At 24.1% G+C, this 19,235-nt stretch overlaps 1 protein-coding gene across 1 annotated transcript in view; it reads left to right on the forward strand.

The window, feature by feature from the left end:
• LOC113557150 (neurexin-1) overlaps positions 1–19,235 on the forward strand; it is a 232,115-nt gene that overhangs the window by 205,633 nt on the left and 7,247 nt on the right. The window contains exons 9-18 of the mRNA XM_026962482.1: positions 616–771; positions 11,391–11,498; positions 12,997–13,195; positions 14,893–15,084; positions 15,525–15,668; positions 16,223–16,437; positions 16,656–16,761; positions 16,837–17,013; positions 17,101–17,547; positions 17,820–17,978. Of these exons, the coding sequence (XP_026818283.1) occupies positions 616–771; positions 11,391–11,498; positions 12,997–13,195; positions 14,893–15,084; positions 15,525–15,668; positions 16,223–16,437; positions 16,656–16,761; positions 16,837–17,013; positions 17,101–17,547; positions 17,820–17,978 (1,903 nt within the window). The remainder of the gene's footprint in view (positions 1–615; positions 772–11,390; positions 11,499–12,996; positions 13,196–14,892; positions 15,085–15,524; positions 15,669–16,222; positions 16,438–16,655; positions 16,762–16,836; positions 17,014–17,100; positions 17,548–17,819; positions 17,979–19,235) is intronic.

Genomic DNA, 19,235 nt, shown 5'->3' on the forward strand with positions numbered 1-19,235 from the left:
TGACGCTTTTTCACATATTTAATATGATATAATTATAATTTACTTTAGATATTATGTTCCTTATATTATTTTAAATGTTACAAGGTCAATTTAATACATTATTTTATTATTTACGTAAGCTACTTAAAATTATATATTAGAGCACAAAAACATTTCTTATTGTACCGTAATAATAATATTACTAAGTGTAAACGATATATTGCGTGTAAATAATTCGTTTTGGAGGCTTCTTAACGTTAATGTTAGATGATTAATACCTGTCTAACAATAAATCATGTAATTTTATATGACAGATTTCAGTTTAAAGAAGTTTCAAAAGAAAATAATTTGATTTTTTTTAATTCTATAAATAATGTGTTAAAATAATATTACAATGTAAATATTGAATTTTACATTAAAAAATAATTTATAAAAAGTATCTATGTAAATTACTTTGTTCGTTTAAACAACAACCGTTTAAAACTATACAGACATTATTATACGTAGGTATATCTAGATTAATTTCAACTATTTAAACCACCTTTAAGCCAAAATTATTTAAGAGCTCGATGCCAAAATAATTATTTTTAGAGTATTAATTTGCGATCTTCCTGGTGTTTTAACTTACTTTTATAGGTGGAGTATACTTCCGATGGCGTAAATAAATACGATTTCTTAGAAATGGGAAAAACTGGCATTTCGACTATACAAGTATATGGCCGATTGCAATTTTCGTGCCAAGACTTTGGAATGGACGATCCTGTGTGTCTATCTACGCCCCGATCATTCCTCGTAAGTAGAAATATTTTATTGATCTTAGAACAGCCATATTACACTAGGAAGTTTTGATACTTACTAAAAACAATATTAAATATACTTAAACGTTTATAAAAATAATATCATTATTTATAGCTAGGATTCACATTTTTGTAGTACAGTAGTGAAACTACTACATCATTCCTCATCATTAGTGTAATTAAAGTTACCTTTAATAAAATGATTAATGACGTACGTATCATTATTCTTTGTAACTATAAAAGCGTTTCTATGAATATAACGAATCACATAAGTTACTTAATATAATGTCTAAATATTAATTTATTATTTAAACTATGATTATGTCTATATAAGTTATAATACTCATGTATTTTATAAATATTAATTTATTGAATTAATTTTAAAATATCGATGTAATGCGTGTACTACAAGAATTTAATTATATTGTTTACGATTTATAATAGCTACGTGATGAGAAACACGATCCTTATCTTTGAATGTTTAATTTTTTTTTATCATGTATTCATTCAAAGCAAACATTATTTTAATCTTCTAGATACACAACATCCACGGCTTTCAGTACCTTCAGTAAATTAAAGATAGATTATTGTTTGATTATCGGTTGAATATGAATTTTATTATTTGAATTTGGCTTAAAAATATATTTTTATTATTACTCTGAATACTCTCTGTCATTAGTTTCTATTGGAATTAATAATTTAGAGTATTAAGATAAATAAAATGGCAAGTAATAATATTGTGAAATCTTATGAATCATACATAATATTATACAACGTAAAATGTATGCATTTTCCATATTTTATTATGCACTTTATTATTTTTTTTTCTAATGCATTAGCTTACAATAGGTATAGTGCACAGTAATTTTAATAGATATTTAAGATGGTATGTCAAAAACCACTACAACAGTGGCGGTGGCAGCTGTCATTAATTGTTCAGAAACTTTTAAAGCTTGTGTTCATTCATTATTGATTGGGGCAACGTTATTAAAGAGCCATCCATTGTCAACATCCGTCTCGCACATATATACATTATCCTTCATTTTATCGTCGTTCTAGAAACTAACGAGGAATAAAGGTATTTCCAATACATTACAAACGTTTTGGGCTATTCTTGAAATGACAATATTTTTTTCCTGTCTTTATATTATGACTCAAATATTTGTCTAACCCGAGTATATTAACACAAAGGATATATTTCTTCTTAAGTTTAATTACAGTGACCTAACCAGAAAACCAAATTTACTAAAATGAAATGAAAATATCTAAGAAAATTAATTTATTATTGTTAAATTCGATAAACTAATAACGTATCTACATTATAAGCCATAGTTAAATTGTATTCATATTTTAATAACCAAAGCATCATCATAACTTTTAAATTTTTTTTCATATTATGGTTTATAAGAAATAATGATCCAAAGATAATTTTAGGTTTTTAAACATACTTTTAAATACATATTATCATCGCTTCTGACTGTACTTACTGGTACAATATTACGATTATTTATTTGGTTAACAAGAACATTGATATTATTATTATTTATTTATAAAAAAAAAATGTGTATATACCGCAAGAAAGTAGTATGGATGATAATAATAATAATAATAATAATAATAATAATAATAATAATAATACATAATAATACACGGTATATAATTTGGTAACATAATAAAATTAGATTAAACCGCATATTTTTTTAATACTATTATTATTACAATAAAATATTTTTAAATTAACAAAATTACCTAATGAAATTAGCATATTTGCTAATGAGTTAATTAAATAGTTAGAATATAATTTGTTGTGTAAGAAAAATAAATTATTATCTCTAGTGTTCTTTGAAATTATTTTAAAATTAAGTCTTTCTAATAAAGGCTACTATATCTATTTCATTATTAAGTAGCTAAATTTAAATTATGTCTATAGTTTTTATGAAAGTAATATCGAAAACCGTTATATTCTATCCTAAGTAATATGAGATTGTATTTCATGAAAAAAAAAACGAAATTCACGAAAAGTAATCAGTTTTAAACGTATTTTAATGAAGAAACCACACACTTATCATGATGAACTACTTACCTTTATTATATTGTCTTTGTCACTATGAAATAGTTAAATTTTTGAATGTTATTTCAGACAAAATTAATAAAAATAAAACAGCTATTATAGAAACAAAGAGAGTTAGAAGAAGTAGTGGATGAAGCATAAACAATGTTTTAAGTTAATGATGGTGAAATAGACATACAAAAATCTACATTTGTCATCATAATGAACTTACAGAATATTATAAAAATGTATCTGACCATAAGAAAATAAATAGTATTGAAGTATATAAAAGTAAATCTAATATTGAACAATTTTTTCTCAAATTATTGGTCAGGCTATTCCAACTTATTTAATTATAACTCAAAAATAGCAAGAGTTTATAAATTATTCTTAAAAATATTCGATTTAAATAATTGATAGTATCACTAGTATCATATGCTTTGATACTGTATAAAACAAAATATAATACAGCAACGTAAGCTTACATATTACAATTCATATTAGGGGAAGAATGGTATAGTTATTATATATGCAGGTGAGTTTAGATGCACATTAATATGGAACCGTATAAGCCGATCAATAACAGTATAAGTGATAATTTAATATTTTGTATATTTTAAAATGCATTTTATATATATATATATGCAATTAAGTACACTGTAGTTTTAATACAACTAACGCAGCTACACATATTACAGTCTAAAAAAATTAGTTGTAGGATGTACATCGTCCGAGTGTCAAAAAAGAATTCGCACGTAGGCATGATTCATGAGAACGCGGTGCGTGTGGTTTGACCATTAGTGATTCTTACCAAACACTTGAGAAATTCCAAATATAGGAGAGCCTGAAATAAGCATAATCAGACGTGACTTATTAGAATTATTTCAAGAAGTTTTACACCAGCTAGAATCAGAAATTACATTGTTCGTACTTAGAATATTATTAAATAAATTAACTGATTAAATTTAAAATACTTTTTGAAATATTAAAAAAAATTTAGCCAAATATTTTGTATTTTAAATTATTTTAATCGGTTTTAAAATATTAGGGATATAAACACTTAAAATAATATGTATAGTATCAATATTTTAGTTTTATTACTAATTATTTTATTTTATACTTAATAAAATGAAAATATGCAATTTAACAAATCATATAAATGTAAATCTTTAATCTTATTGTCAATTTTGATTCATACAGTTAAATTAGTACATTATTTTCAATCATCTCCAAAAATAAGTTATAAAATCAAATGTATAGAACACTTTTAGTCAAATGTCAAACGATTCCAGTATTTTAAGCGTTGTATTGTCATAAATACAACTGTACAAGATACTTAAGATGAATATCATTATGAACTATTTCTTGTTTGTTACAAGGAAGAAATATTAATTTACCATAATGCAGTAATAACATGTCATTAGTGTAGCAATTCCCTTCATCGTCACTATAATTTGGAGTATTTGGTAATATTATCCTACTTAACTTCCCAGTAGGTACATTTAACAGCAGTCATCTAATATCAAAATCAAACTTTATGTATTTTCTGTAAATTCTGTTAGCAAGAAGAATAACTTTGATTCCTTAAAATCTGCTATACATACATTAATAATATCGATCGACAAAATACCTAAGTACTAGAGTATATTTTGTATTGATATATTATGCATAACAAATTCACACACACACACACACACACACATATATATACAATTATATTACACTATATATGACTGCACATAATTGCCCATGAATGAAATGACATCAGTGATTTATCCTATCTTAAAATCCGTTAAATGCAAGACCACACATATTTTTAACACATTTAAATTTTGACAAAATTTAAATACACGTTTAAAATTATATCCAATAAAAATAACTATTTTATAGTAATCAATGACAATCTTATAAATATAATAAAATTGAATTTCAGTTCACTGGAACAAAATCCCTAAGTAAGGTCATTTTTAATATACAATTTTTTCAATATCTTTTTTTATTCCACATCTAGAACGTTAGAAGAACCATTAGTCCAAATTTCAAGTAGGTACGTACATTTTATCGTTTTTGAAAAGTAGCGAACAGTGAGTGAGTAAGTGATATTTGACTTTCATATATTGACAATGTTTTCAAAAAAAAATTAACTGAAACCAATAATAATATTAATGTTATTATAAAATAAAAAACCTAGGTATTTTAAAAATCATTAGATATTATCCATGTATAAAAAGAACACTTCTTTTACTTTTATACATTATACTAGCAAGATGTCCACCAACAAATTATAATAAATATTTTTACTTTAATTTGGCTAAAATAACTTATTTTTTTAAAGTTTCTTAAACAATTAATGTCTATTTTTAAAGTTTTGAACTACGGTGAAAATATTTTAGAAACATTTCACGTATTTTAATTAAAGTTGAAAGAAACTAAAAATTAATTATGTTAGAAAATTATTATAATGACGTATAGAATAGCTTAATGAAATATAAATAGTGAAAAATTACTATACAATACCTATATATTGGGCTATCGATACCTAATAGGCATTGATACAAAATAAGAATATGTGTAGTTAAATAAAATATGTAACTTAATATGTTGATTAAAAAATACCGTAACAATAGTTTTATTATTCACTCATTCTGCTATATTATTACTCTTCTGTTGTGCATTGAAATTTTATACAACCTTTCAATGTACAAATTGAATATATATATATATATAGATACGTAGACCAAACAAAATAAGATAGTACATACAATAATATTATTAACATAAATTTATTTTATATTTGTATTTTGATCTATCTTCTATTATTCTCCTAACCCTAAGATTGTAAAACTATGAATTGTATCTAAACAATCTATAGAGAATTGTACTAACTCCATAGATCTTTCTCAAAATTCACACAGTGATATAAATCATTTAAATAAAATGATAACATATTTTTCTACACCATTAAGTGTAATATAACAAAATCAATTTCATAGTAAACAATGTTAATGAATACAACACTTATTTTTGTGTTTATGACTACAATAGTTACGCATTTATTAGGATTGACCGATTCATATGAAAACTGTAAATATCTTAACGCTTAAAATTGTACTACAATTAATAGGAGTCAAATAACTTACTTCTTCATCTCAACGATGACGTAGACACTGTAATGGACGTGTTAATTTTGAATTAATTGATAAATCATTGTTAACGATAAAAACATTTTTAAATGAAGATAGTATAAAGTTTTGAAAACTAATTTTATAAAAACAATTATTTTTAAAATTACTGGACATTTTCAATTTTAACCTCTTAAAAATACCAACTAGATCTAATTCACTACAATAAACCTCCGTCAAAGTTTATATCATAGACATTTTTCTATTTTTCTAAACACGAAAAATAAATAAAAACACCCATTATTGTAAAATCAATACGCTTTAAACTTAAAAAAATTGAATTAAAACGATAATCATCAATTTTTTATGAATACTACACGAGAATTATTTTGCTACTTTGGGAATTTATTAAATTAATATTATTCTAGGTGAATGGTTAATACTTAACTGTTCACCCGTGTATACCTAATAATTCGCGGATACTGGATTTGTGTTCATGTGTGTGGGAGCGTAAATTCCGCAAATTTCAGTAAATAATTACTAATATTTCGAAGCTGCACGATTGGCTACTAAATGGTTATAGAGGTGTGTTATCTCAAGTAGATGGAAAACAGTTTAACCGGAAACAAAGGGTCAGACTGAAGATTTAATATAGATAAAACTATCTAAAATCGACATATTCAACAGACCGATTGAAGAACATTTGCAAATCCTATGTAATTATTCTGCTTTATGTCCATTTAATTTGCCAATAACTTCGATGTTTTTAACCTAAAACCCTCATTCGCCCTATTAAGGACCAAAGGGCAAATCAAATAGTTACAACATTTGAACTGATCTCCAAATAATTACAGTCTATTTTCATGCTATAGTCTTCGTTCTTTTTGCAATAACGATATTTCACCACATGATATATTAAAATAATACAACTAAAACAACCCATAATTCACATAAGTTTTTAATTTTTTATATGAGTTTTTTGAAGAAACTGTTATTAATTCATATTGCACATCAATCTGCATGATTAAATAAAAATATTTTTGACATAATCTATCACGATAACCCTTCAGACATTTAAGTTGATTAATTTTATGATTATTTGTCTTTAATATAATTTCACGGTAATAACGAATTACATTCTTGATACGAATTTCTGTTGTCAATATGTTCATATAAGTTCTTATTAAAATATTTTCATGTAGCTTTTAGATTCTGAGTGGAGAAAAGAACGTATTGATTTTACAATGAAGTGTTATTTTTTTTTTTTGCCTGAAAACCGTTTTTATAGTAAAAAAATGCTTCAATTTTCAATTTCAATATATTTCATGGTAGGAAAGTAAATTTATATGGTACATTAGGAAGTCAAAAGTGAAAAATTCCAAGTAATTTTCTTTTATATAATTGAGAAAATATGTTGTTGTAGTTTAAAAGCGAATATTAGATAAATAAATTTCACAACAGTTTTATACATTTTTATAATAATTTAAACATTCTTATATAAATATTTTGACTCTCTTTGAGATATTTTAGTATTTTTGATTTTATCTAAATTTGTTTCTAATTTCTATTGATATCAATTAAATAATATTGTACTGCCAAAAAATTTGAACATTTAAAAAAATGTTTCTCATAAGTTTTTATTAGTGGAATTAGATACTCGTAAAATCTTGAGTGATATTCCAAAACTATTTACTATGAGCTTTTCAAGTTTAAATTTTAATAAAATTTATTAAGATTTGCAAACTTTCAAATTATTTTATAATTTAAAATTTATAAAACTAGTATTTAAAAATTTAATATAAGGTTCTTCATAAGTTTATTACTGCACTTGTAATTTACCAAATATTTTTTATGAGCGTCTAAAGTTTATATTTTGTCTATATTTGTTATTGACGCGTAAAATAATCATTTCTCTCCAATTGATTTTATTGTTTTGCTATAATTAAAATATGAATTATCTTAGATATTTAAACTTCTTACCAAATATTTATGATAGTATTTTTATAGTAAATATAATTTTTAAAATATATTGACTCGACTCTTAATAAAAATTTAAAGATACTTGACATTTTCAATTGTTTTTTTTAAAGATGTAAATACAAATGATCAAGCTTGGAAATTAATATAAAATTCCCTATAAACAGTTCATACTGAAACCAAAAATTTAAAGAATAACAAAATTCGTCAAAATTAGATATTTAAGCAAAGAAAATTACTTTTATTATTTTATTGTAATTCAAAAATATTATTTGTAAGAAATTCAAACTTAATGCATATTATTATATTGAAACACATAATGACATTTTAAAATGTAATGTTTTTGGCAAAAATGTCTTATTTGACCTACCGTATATTAAATATAAAATAATTTATATGACTACGAGCTCAATAATAATATTATATTGTATAGTGCATACAAATATTTAGTTTTTACATAACTCTAATCTACTATTTAATTATTAATATGTAAATCTAAACTTTATAGTTTTTAGATGATGTGTCCTTGTTTTTCTCGATTATTTAATCCAGATCTTATGCGCGTTGCATTTATTGATACATCTTGCTCATTTTAGTCTATGCTAAAATGCTGTTATACACCTAATTTTGAATATAGTTTATTAGAATTAAATATGTTTATTTAAATTATAATACAAGTATCTTAAATTAACGAGTAAAGTTTTAAACCCTGAGAATTAAATAAATAGTGACTTCGTTAAAAATATAAATATATCAATTGTACTTGAATGACAGAATTTATTTTAATAATATATTGTTCAAATATTTTATAATTTTTTTTCTTTTTACAAATAAATATAGAAAAGCATATCAAAGTTTTGCTCCACTGAATAATCATTAATTTACAATAAACATAAAATATGATCAAAAATTAGTAATTAAGGTTTAATCATGAAACTTTATTGAAATAATATTATATAACATTAAAAGAAATAATCAGACATTTTTAATGAATCCAAAATTCATTGAATTTCACTAACAATAAAAAAAGTATACACATTTTGTACAACGAACAGTTCACTAGATCAAAATTGGAATATGACATTTTTGTTCAAGTAATTTCAAATAATTTCTATTAGATTTGATTTGCAATTAATTCCGTTTAAAATACTATTTGATATGAACTCAATTACAACGATAATTTTGTATAATAATTATTAAAATAAACAGTATACACTTATATGTTGTCTACAAAAGTCAAAAATCAACTAATGGTATTGAACTTGGGTAAAACTTTATATCTGCAGTTACAATTGTTTACATAAAGTTTTCTGGTAATATCGTTGTAAATGTCTTCAAAGAATTATTGCTGATTCGACAGACTAACTTTATCATGAAGATTAATAAAGATAAATAAAAATTAATCTCTTCCCAGCCCACCTTGGGCCCCGGGGACGTAGTGTATTATTAGTAGAAGTTTCAAGACATTTATGTAGCTAGTGATTTTAAATATATATTGTTTAGCATATTATTATGTTCTTCTTATTTTCGTTTTGTTCAATGTTTCTATTTTTTACTTATCTACCTGTTCAATACGTATTTTTATTTAGTCAAATTTTTTTTATTCGTTTTGGAGTTTGATGATATTATTAAATTTCACATCACGTACAAAAATATATTGAGAATATACAATCGTAAGGATAAAAATAGAATTTCCTGTTGAAATACTCCCCTTCCTTTTGACTATCAGAATAATTCAGCAGGAAGATATATATACGTAAGATTGCACTATTTTGCAATTCAAAATTACTTTACTTTAAATGTTTTTACTATATTCAGTTACTCGTATTGGTTCTTTATAAGCCCTAAATATGAAAATACCATGTTTTCAATTTTATCATTTTGACGTGTCAATATGTATAATATTATTAAAGTAGAGTGCATCAAATCATATTTAAAAAAAAAAATTCACTGATCTAGTTTTTAATATTTTAATTAGTTAATTAACTACTTCCTTTAAATACAGTTCCAGTTGGGCGTATAAATAAATAAATTAAATATTACTTATAAATTAATATACACATTAACATAAAATTATTTGACGTATTTTACAAAACAAATTCTTATGGATACTATGAAAAACGTATTTACATAGTAATTAATTTAAAGATTTCAAACAGTAGTTTTCATCGAATTGGCTGCATTCGTACTAAAGCGATTCAAAATAACAACATATTTCAAACAAAAATATATATCATAAATTTAATTATAATTTGCACACTATAAAAATAATATGAGGAATTTAATATATATTTTATATATTTATAAAAACATAACTATTAGATGATTTTAATCAATAAAAAATTATTTTTATCAAAACCACTCTTTTTTTGCATAATATTGTCTTTTTTTTCTGGCTTTAAGAATCCAAATACATTTTAGAATTGTTTTTCAATACCTGTTTTAATTTTATGGTTTTACTTTAAAATGATATTTTAAACAATATTTCTGCATAGCCGTTTAAAAAGGGAAATACAAGTGTAATCTTTATAAACACGTTTTTATTGTTATTTTTATAATAATATTTTTACTAGTGATGTAACTATACAAAGTCTCCAAAACTAAGAACTTAAAAACTTACTTAAGTACAGACGACTATTTTATAGTAAATTAAATCAGAAATACCCCTGTTACTTAAACCAAAACGTTATGAACATCAGAAAATGGAAAAACGGAAATCATAACTATTATTATGTTATACTGAATAAATTGTAAAGATATTTATTATTTTTTAAATGTCTAATAGAATTATTTAGGTGGTTTCATGAATTGAAAAATTAATAGTTATTTTAATTAAATTTAGATACACAAGCTTAAAATTGTTATTATCGTTAGTATATTTTTTAAATTGTATTAAATTATTCAAAGGAGATTCAAAAATTTATCTTCATCAAAAACTGTTATTATGGATTTTACAATCCATAATTATTGTGATAAGATTATTATAATTCATAGAAAATATGAGTAATTTGAAAGTACCTACTTGGTAATTTTATAATAAATATTTATGAACATTATGTTGTAAATATATAAATTTATATTAGAATAGACATATGTACAAATTAAAAATATATATGTATTCAAATAAAGATTATTATTATTAATTCTCATGATCGCATTGTATAATAATATATTTTGATATTTAATTATAAGTAAATTATCTATTATCTAATTAAATAACACTACCTATGTTATTTATAATCTGTATTTGTGTTAGATACTATAATATTGAAAATGGATATATATAGAATATTTGAATTACTGCAGGAGTAAAATCCTTTTTTTTAATTAAATATAAATTAATTATAAAATTAAATCTATTTTCTATCAAAATCAATAAAATTAACTTAGAATTTGTTTAAGGTTTATATATTATTTATATCATTGTCTTAAACGATACAGTTTGATATTTATGTTTGTTTTTAGATGCTGCCTAACTGGGACGGTACGACTAGTGGTTCGATTTCAGTAAAGTTTCGAACCAACGAGCCAGATGGTCTATTATTTTTCAGCAGAGGTCAAACTGAACATACTGTAAGTAAATTTAATAATGTCATATCAGAAATACATACTAAGTTAAAATCAACATATTTTAATACACATTTTCTTAATAAGGATTAATTCATTAACATAGTCATTAAAAATATAAATTTCAAATAACTGTATAGACGTAATTTTTTTTTTTTTAATATAATTTTTCTTCACATTAAATAGTTGTTAAGCTTTGTAAACTTTGTATTTAAATAATTCCAATCACTGACTTTAATGTGACTTTTCCAATTAATTGTATATCATAACTGCATTTTATATTAATGTACTATAACTAGATAGTTGAAAATATATAATTTTTTTTTATAAATAAATTTAATATTCAATAATTTTCCAAGTATAAAATATTACTTAGAAATATTCAAATTTATGCTGATAGATGACACCTCACAGAATCGTTTATTTGTGTACAATATACATAGAATGATTTATAATTTAATTCAATTTTAACACACCCCAAATATTAATTGCAGTCACCTATTCAATGAAGACTTATACTCAATTTAACAGTAAGTTACGGAAAAAGAAACTTCTCTGTTTTTTTTTTATCTATAGGTACTTAAAATCATACAACATAAATAATATTATTTATTTACTACTATTATATTAATAAAATTGAAACCTATTAAAACTTTATATATATATATATAAGTTAATAAGTATAACTTATTTAGTTATAAGTTCGATTATTTTTTATATCTTATTTGCTAATAAATAAAAATAATGTATTATCGTATAGATAAAAAATATATAAAAGTTGCTCTGCTGTAACTTACTGTTACATTGAGTATAAATCGTCATTGAAATTATGTATTTAAAATGTATAATTATTTTTATTTTTATTTATAATTTATTTTATACAATTTTATATATCTATAAAAAAGGTATAGTTGTCAGAAATATATTAAAACACCTTCAATTTTAAATTTGAATTATATTAATGTCTATAATATCATATTTCAGATGTATTATAGTATATTAATACTTTGTACTTTTATCGCTAAATATATAGCCATTTCTTCTTAATAATAAAAACAATTTAAAATTTACTTATCTAACTCTTTTTCTAAAATATTACCTACTTTTTTTTTTTGAAACAATAATTACTTTGGTAACTTATATAGAATACAACATTTTTACATTATTAAAGTGGTTTTTAAAAAGTAAGTTTATAAATTTACAAAGTTATGTGTGAAGTTTACAGACTAAATATTGTACTAAAACTAATAACTAATATAAAAGTTATAGACAGACTTACTTGTCTTAGACACATTTTAAGGAAAACCTATTAAATCAATAAACTAAATATACTTAAACCAATAAAACTATCTATTTATTGAGTGATCACAAACTTCAATACTTACATTACAATATAATTTTGATCGATAATTAATTAATAATTTTCAATTTTTAAAACTAACAATATACATTTTAAAATAATAGGTTTGTGTTATATATTTTAATAAATCTAATTTATTTCTAGTCTGGTATTTATGCGGTTGAAATGGTTGACGGACGACTTTACGTGTATTTGGACTTGGGCGCTGGCGGTACTCGTGCTGAAGTGAGTTCGGAAAAGACTAAAGTCAACGATGGCCAATGGCACGAATTTTCGATATGGCGCAATGATAGAGATATACACTGCACCGTAGACGATTATTCTTCAGATTTCACAACAAACGGTAAGACATATTATGTTACATCACAACAATATTAAATTTAGAAGAATATAAACATTATCATTCGTTTAGAGTTTATGTCAAAGGTTGATCACAGATCCTTGAGACCTTAACCTCCTTCATTTTTCTATATTAGTTTAATTTAATCATTAATTCTATAGGTAAGTTGTCTACATTGTTTTTTTATTATATTGTTATCTAAATAAGAAAATATTTTACATGAAATTAATATTTATTATGATGAATGATCCCTTCATACACTATAGGTAGAGATAGTTTAAATAATAATGGTATACCTCTTGTTGTAAAAATCTAGTTATAAATGTATAGTTAGATCTTTGACCTTAATTTAACTTAGTACAGCTGAAAATGTGGTTGAAATTATATGTAGGGTAGTTAATTCCCTACCATGTATACGTTACTGGACACGAGGGACATGTACATTAACTTTGCGTGTATAATGTATTTTTAGACGCACCATATAGATATAATATCGTATTGCGATTATTAAACTTTAATTCTTTAATTATGTTAACACTTAAGTGATCTCAAAAACCCATTTTAATCATTATTACATATACGTTTAATATAAATAATATAGTATTAGTATTATATTAGTATCATTACTAATAATATGAATACTAAAGCAATGGACATTTCATCGTAGCCCTTTACAAGTATGCGAAACATGACTGTGCACTTTGAGATAACCAGTTTTCAAATTGTACAATAACATTGTGTACGTTAATTAAAAAGAGTTCACATTACCAGCCACCATTATATTTTTATATATCGCAGTGCTTAAAAAATATAATATTGACACAACAAAAAAATAAAATATATAATTATTAATAACATTTGACTTTTAACTGAAATCATTTTAATTTAATTGTTTATGTTCGGATAGCACGAAAAAACTTCCCTAATGGTTTTACTTGACCTGGAAAAAATATTCAAAAGTCATATCGCTTAAATTTTACTTGGTTGTCTTGCATTTATATAGTAACTAAAATGTGTATCGTGCTTACAAGCGTGAACGTTTACCATCATATGACATACTAGATAACATACCTACACCGAGTAGAAAGTTTTGTTCAAATACATTTAGTGAGTAATATATTACTAGTATTCAGAAGTAGATGACCTAAAAAATATATGACAAAAATATAAGCTAAATATTTCAAAAAATGTACTCAACAAATTTAAATAAATAATACTATTCATAATCAATGTTAATGTATTTAATTTTATATATCAAATTTTAACATTAAATAATAAAACACAAAAATATTAACAGAATAATAAATTCTTAAATCATGAATAGTTTTATCAATATTTAATTGTATGTTAATAAATACAAATATTTTATAAAATTAATATATAGATTTAAAATTATTTTATTTTGCAAATATTTAAATTTATTTTAACTTTAAAATTTGATATAAATTATAAAAAAAAATCCTAAATTGACCTGAAAACATCAAAAATTGCAAAATAAAAATTATAAATTTAGATTTGTGTGTTATTAAAATACATGTTTAGCTGATATAGCTAAATCTTCTAAGAAGTAGCACCATCAAAAAAAAAAAAAAAAAACTTCCGAGCCCTTATAAATTATTACATACAATAATCTATCCTCATTCTAACAATACGTTATAGTTTTTGAAACATTTCTCAATAATAATTAATTGCGTTTTCAGGCGATTCTAATCAGTTACACCTACAGAACGGCATCATGTTGGGATTTGGTGGTCGGGCGGTGTACCACAAAAAAATACCGTCTGGCGTGTGGACACTTTCATTGGAAACGGGATTTGTAGGATGCGTGCGTGACCTCGTCTTGGATGGTGTAGCAATCAATTTGGTCAGCTCATCTCTAGAACAAGATCATAGTAATGATTTAATTTATTAAGCCAAATAAAGTACAATTAACTACTGGTATTGCGAAAAAAATAATACATTGAATAGACGAGATAAAACTAGTATTTGTACAATATTATAAAGTACATACTATACGTTAGTGTGATTCCTTCAGGGTAAATATAATATACTAACTAATCACTGTACTTTAAAACTGCCGCTGATTAACAAATTTAAAAAATATATAACTTGATAAATGACTTAATAATCTAACCATTAGTGATAAAATACTATTTTAAGCAAAAACTGTGATTTAATGTTATATAAATATTAATTATGTGGATCTTTTAGTCTAGAATATAATATTGTGATGTACATCAAGACTATTCAGTATATTATTATTATTAAGTTTTTAATACCTATATATCTTAACTTTTTCAAATTTTTTCAATGTTTAAAATTATGTCAATAGTTTCCGTAACACCACATTGCCCTGAATCTACAAACAGTTGCAAATCAGATACTTGTTACAACGGAGGAATTTGTCACGAAGGTTGGAACCGTGTGATATGTGACTGTTCTAATACCGAATACGCTGGTGCAACTTGCATGAAAGGTAATGCTAAATATCAAACCAAAAATACTTTATGATACTTGAATATTTAATTTCGAATAACGAAGTAATTTTATTTCATTAACGATAGAAATTTTGAAATTAAAATTTAACATTGTACAAACTCATTGCAATACATTATCCATTTATACATTATTAAGTATATCTAGGTACCTACTCCCCATCCTTTAAAATTTAATGAATGGAACCGCAGTCTACAGCCCATAACTAAATTTCTTGATTAGTTTAATGGTTAATACTATACCAAATTCACAAAAGACAGGATACTGTTAAATTCTGAATTAAAAACTTTAATTTTTTAATTTTTTTTTTTTTTTTTGGTAATTTGAGAATATATAATCCTTGCAATATAATCTTATCAATGTTGTAAAATTGAAGTTATATTAAAAAACAAAAAAAAAATAGATTTTATAAATAATAATATAATATTTCATATTATATTTGGTGTATTACGTATTTTTTTAAAACAGCTTATTGTAGTATGAATATTAAACTTAAATAATACAATAGTAAAATAAAAATGTTTATCTTTATAGAATCGTCCATGTACAGTTTTAACGGAACACAGTACGTACAAGCAATTATGCCAGAAAAGATGACAACTCAAGTTGAAGATATGTATTTTCGATTTAAAACAAATAGACCGTTGGCCGTGTTAATGAAGACTTTCGATAGTTCATGGGATAGACTAGAAATCGCATTGATAGTTGGAAAAATTAGATTGGCCATAAAAATCGGTGACAAAGAAAAGGTAGATAATATTAATTATTAATTAATTATCATTAATCACGATTTACAATTATTAAATTTTAATAATAATTTTTATAATGCATACCTATAAATAATAATTTATATGAAAATCTATTTTTCGATTTTATTGGTTTAAACTGAATAAATTTAAATTTTTAAATTTTCATAAAAATAAAAACGTAAGATAAACTAATATACCATTATTTTTTTATTATTTAGGTGGTTTTATGTGGATCTCATTTAGATGATAATAACTGGCATTCGGTGCATTATATTAGAAGAGCGCATGAAATTCGTTTGAAAGTGGACAATGTCACTGTAAAAAGTAATTATAAATATTAAAATTAAATATTGACTAAATAATGATTTTCAAAACAATATATATAAATATTTTTTTTAGACGATTCCGATATGGAAGATAAAATAACACTTAAATGGCAAGGTCTATTAGTTGGTGGCACGCCTCCTAAAGATCCAGATGCTTTAGCAAATCTCCCCAGCTTTATCGGTAGCATGCAACAGTTTATACTAAACAAAATCAATTATTTTGATCTTGCGAAAATTTCAACCAGAGGCTGTAAGTTTCTACTGATAATCTAGAATAAGTATTAAGATTGAAATGTTAAAGGAAGTTTTCTCAGTAACGATATGTTTTTATTTACAGTTCCGGAAGACTTACCCAAAGTACACATGACCTCTAAATACCAAAAACAAGAAAAGCCCCCTTCGTTGGTGAACACGGTTACGTTCCTATCAAAGAATACGTTCATAGGATTGCCGCCATTAAAGGCCTACTCCAGAATGGAAGTATACTATAGATTTAAGACTAAGCACACATCCGGATTGTTTTTCTATAATGGTGGAAAACACAACGATTTTGCACTGGCTGAACTGATCAATGGCCATATACTTATCAACATCCGTTCAGGTACGCACGTGATTCGTCTTCGGGACTCTTCGAAGAACAGTTATAGTGACAACTACTGGCATTCGGTGCACTTGTTACAAATATCAGCTACTATGTTTTGTTTACTTATCGACGATCAGATAGCATCAATCGCGACTATTTCTAGACCCCACAATATACAATTAAACGGAATGTTTTATGTTGGTGAGTGTGATTCATTATTAATTTTATTCAATGTAGTATATTGGATAACATTATGTGTTCAAAAATATAATTATAAAAACAATACTTTGATATATGATTTTTGTTAGAAAATTATATACAATATAATGCCGTTGGTTAAACTATTCACTAACAGTTATATTATATTTTATTTACATTTTACAGGCATGTATCTGATATATTGTACATTGTATTAAATAGTTAAAATAGTATATTTTGAATATGTCCCAATAAATGCTGATGCATTTTTACAGGTGGTGTGCCTAAAGAACTGCATAAACGGCAGTCAAAGCATATACACTCGAGACACGGGTTTGAGGGATGCATGTCCGGTCTGGAATACAATGGCGAATCTCCAGACATGGTAGAGAACGCCACCATACCTAGCACACTCATCACAGTGGGTTGTGACGGTAAGTTCGTGGATAGTCTACAACAGAGCAGGGACTGGAATCGTACCGAAAAAAAAAGTTTTGAAACTAGAACTCTTTAAATATTGGGAATTAGAACCTCACTGAAACCTGTGATTAAATAATTTTGAAAACCGGAATCTTTAATTAAATAAATTTGAAAACCGGAGACCCTCCGATATCGATACTTTTATAGGTAAAGGTTTTTTACGATTAATTTCGGTTTTATTATAACTTCATTTTTATTTAAATCTATTATCGGCACTGACTGACCATGAAAAACTAAACAAATGCTTACCCTCGTTACCCAGATCTACGAGTGTTATTATAATATTATTATTTATTATTAATGACTAATATTTAAAAATAAACATTCGATTAACAACAGAAATCTGAGACACATCACTAAACCTTAAAATATTTCAACGTAAACAACTGATAATGTTGCTAACAAAAATAAATGTCGTTGTTCATTGTAAAGGGTCTCCAGCTAATAATTATCACAGTAACGATAAATTCTGGAAATAAGTTTTTAAATAAATAGGCTTGTTGTAGTTTTATAAATACTATACTTACTATCGTTATCCGACATCTAGCGATGTGAGCGTTGAATGTGTTTCTATTAAGTTTTATTTTATTTTAAATATAATTTATTATGTATGAATTATACAAAAACTTTAAATTGTATAGGTTTTTTTTTCAAAAAAATATTATAGTATTATTCATTATGATTTATAACTTTATAAAGTATCCTTATCATCAAATATTTAAAGTCCATTTTGCTTTAATTATTATAAGTATATTATAATTTTTTTCTTTGTTTTACATAAAATCCTTACATTAATGGTTAATTTTTTTTATTTTACCACTCTTATAGTGATTTTTTATGAATGAGTCATTATTAAATATTAAAATACTTTTTTTAAATTGTTTGCTTTATCATTAAGACGTATTCCAAAATATCTTAATATTCATATTACTCAGATTATGTTAAGGTTAAGTACATATTTATGATTATTATATACGGATCTATTAGGTTAATTGATCAGATTAAAATCCTGTGAATGTGAAACAGATTTACAAATCTACTGCAAGCCCCCTGAAAAAAATATATTATAGTATAATAATAAAAAAAAAAAAAAATAGCGTACATTTTAAAATTTTAAATGCTAGTATAAAAATGGATCAATGATACAAAGCAATGTGTATATAACGTGTAGCTATATAAAAAAATAAAAAATATATATGATTCTTTTAAAC

This window comes from Rhopalosiphum maidis, chromosome 3 (genome assembly GCF_003676215.2).
Source record: "Rhopalosiphum maidis isolate BTI-1 chromosome 3, ASM367621v3, whole genome shotgun sequence".
In the NCBI taxonomy this organism is placed as follows: domain Eukaryota; kingdom Metazoa; phylum Arthropoda; class Insecta; order Hemiptera; family Aphididae; genus Rhopalosiphum; species Rhopalosiphum maidis.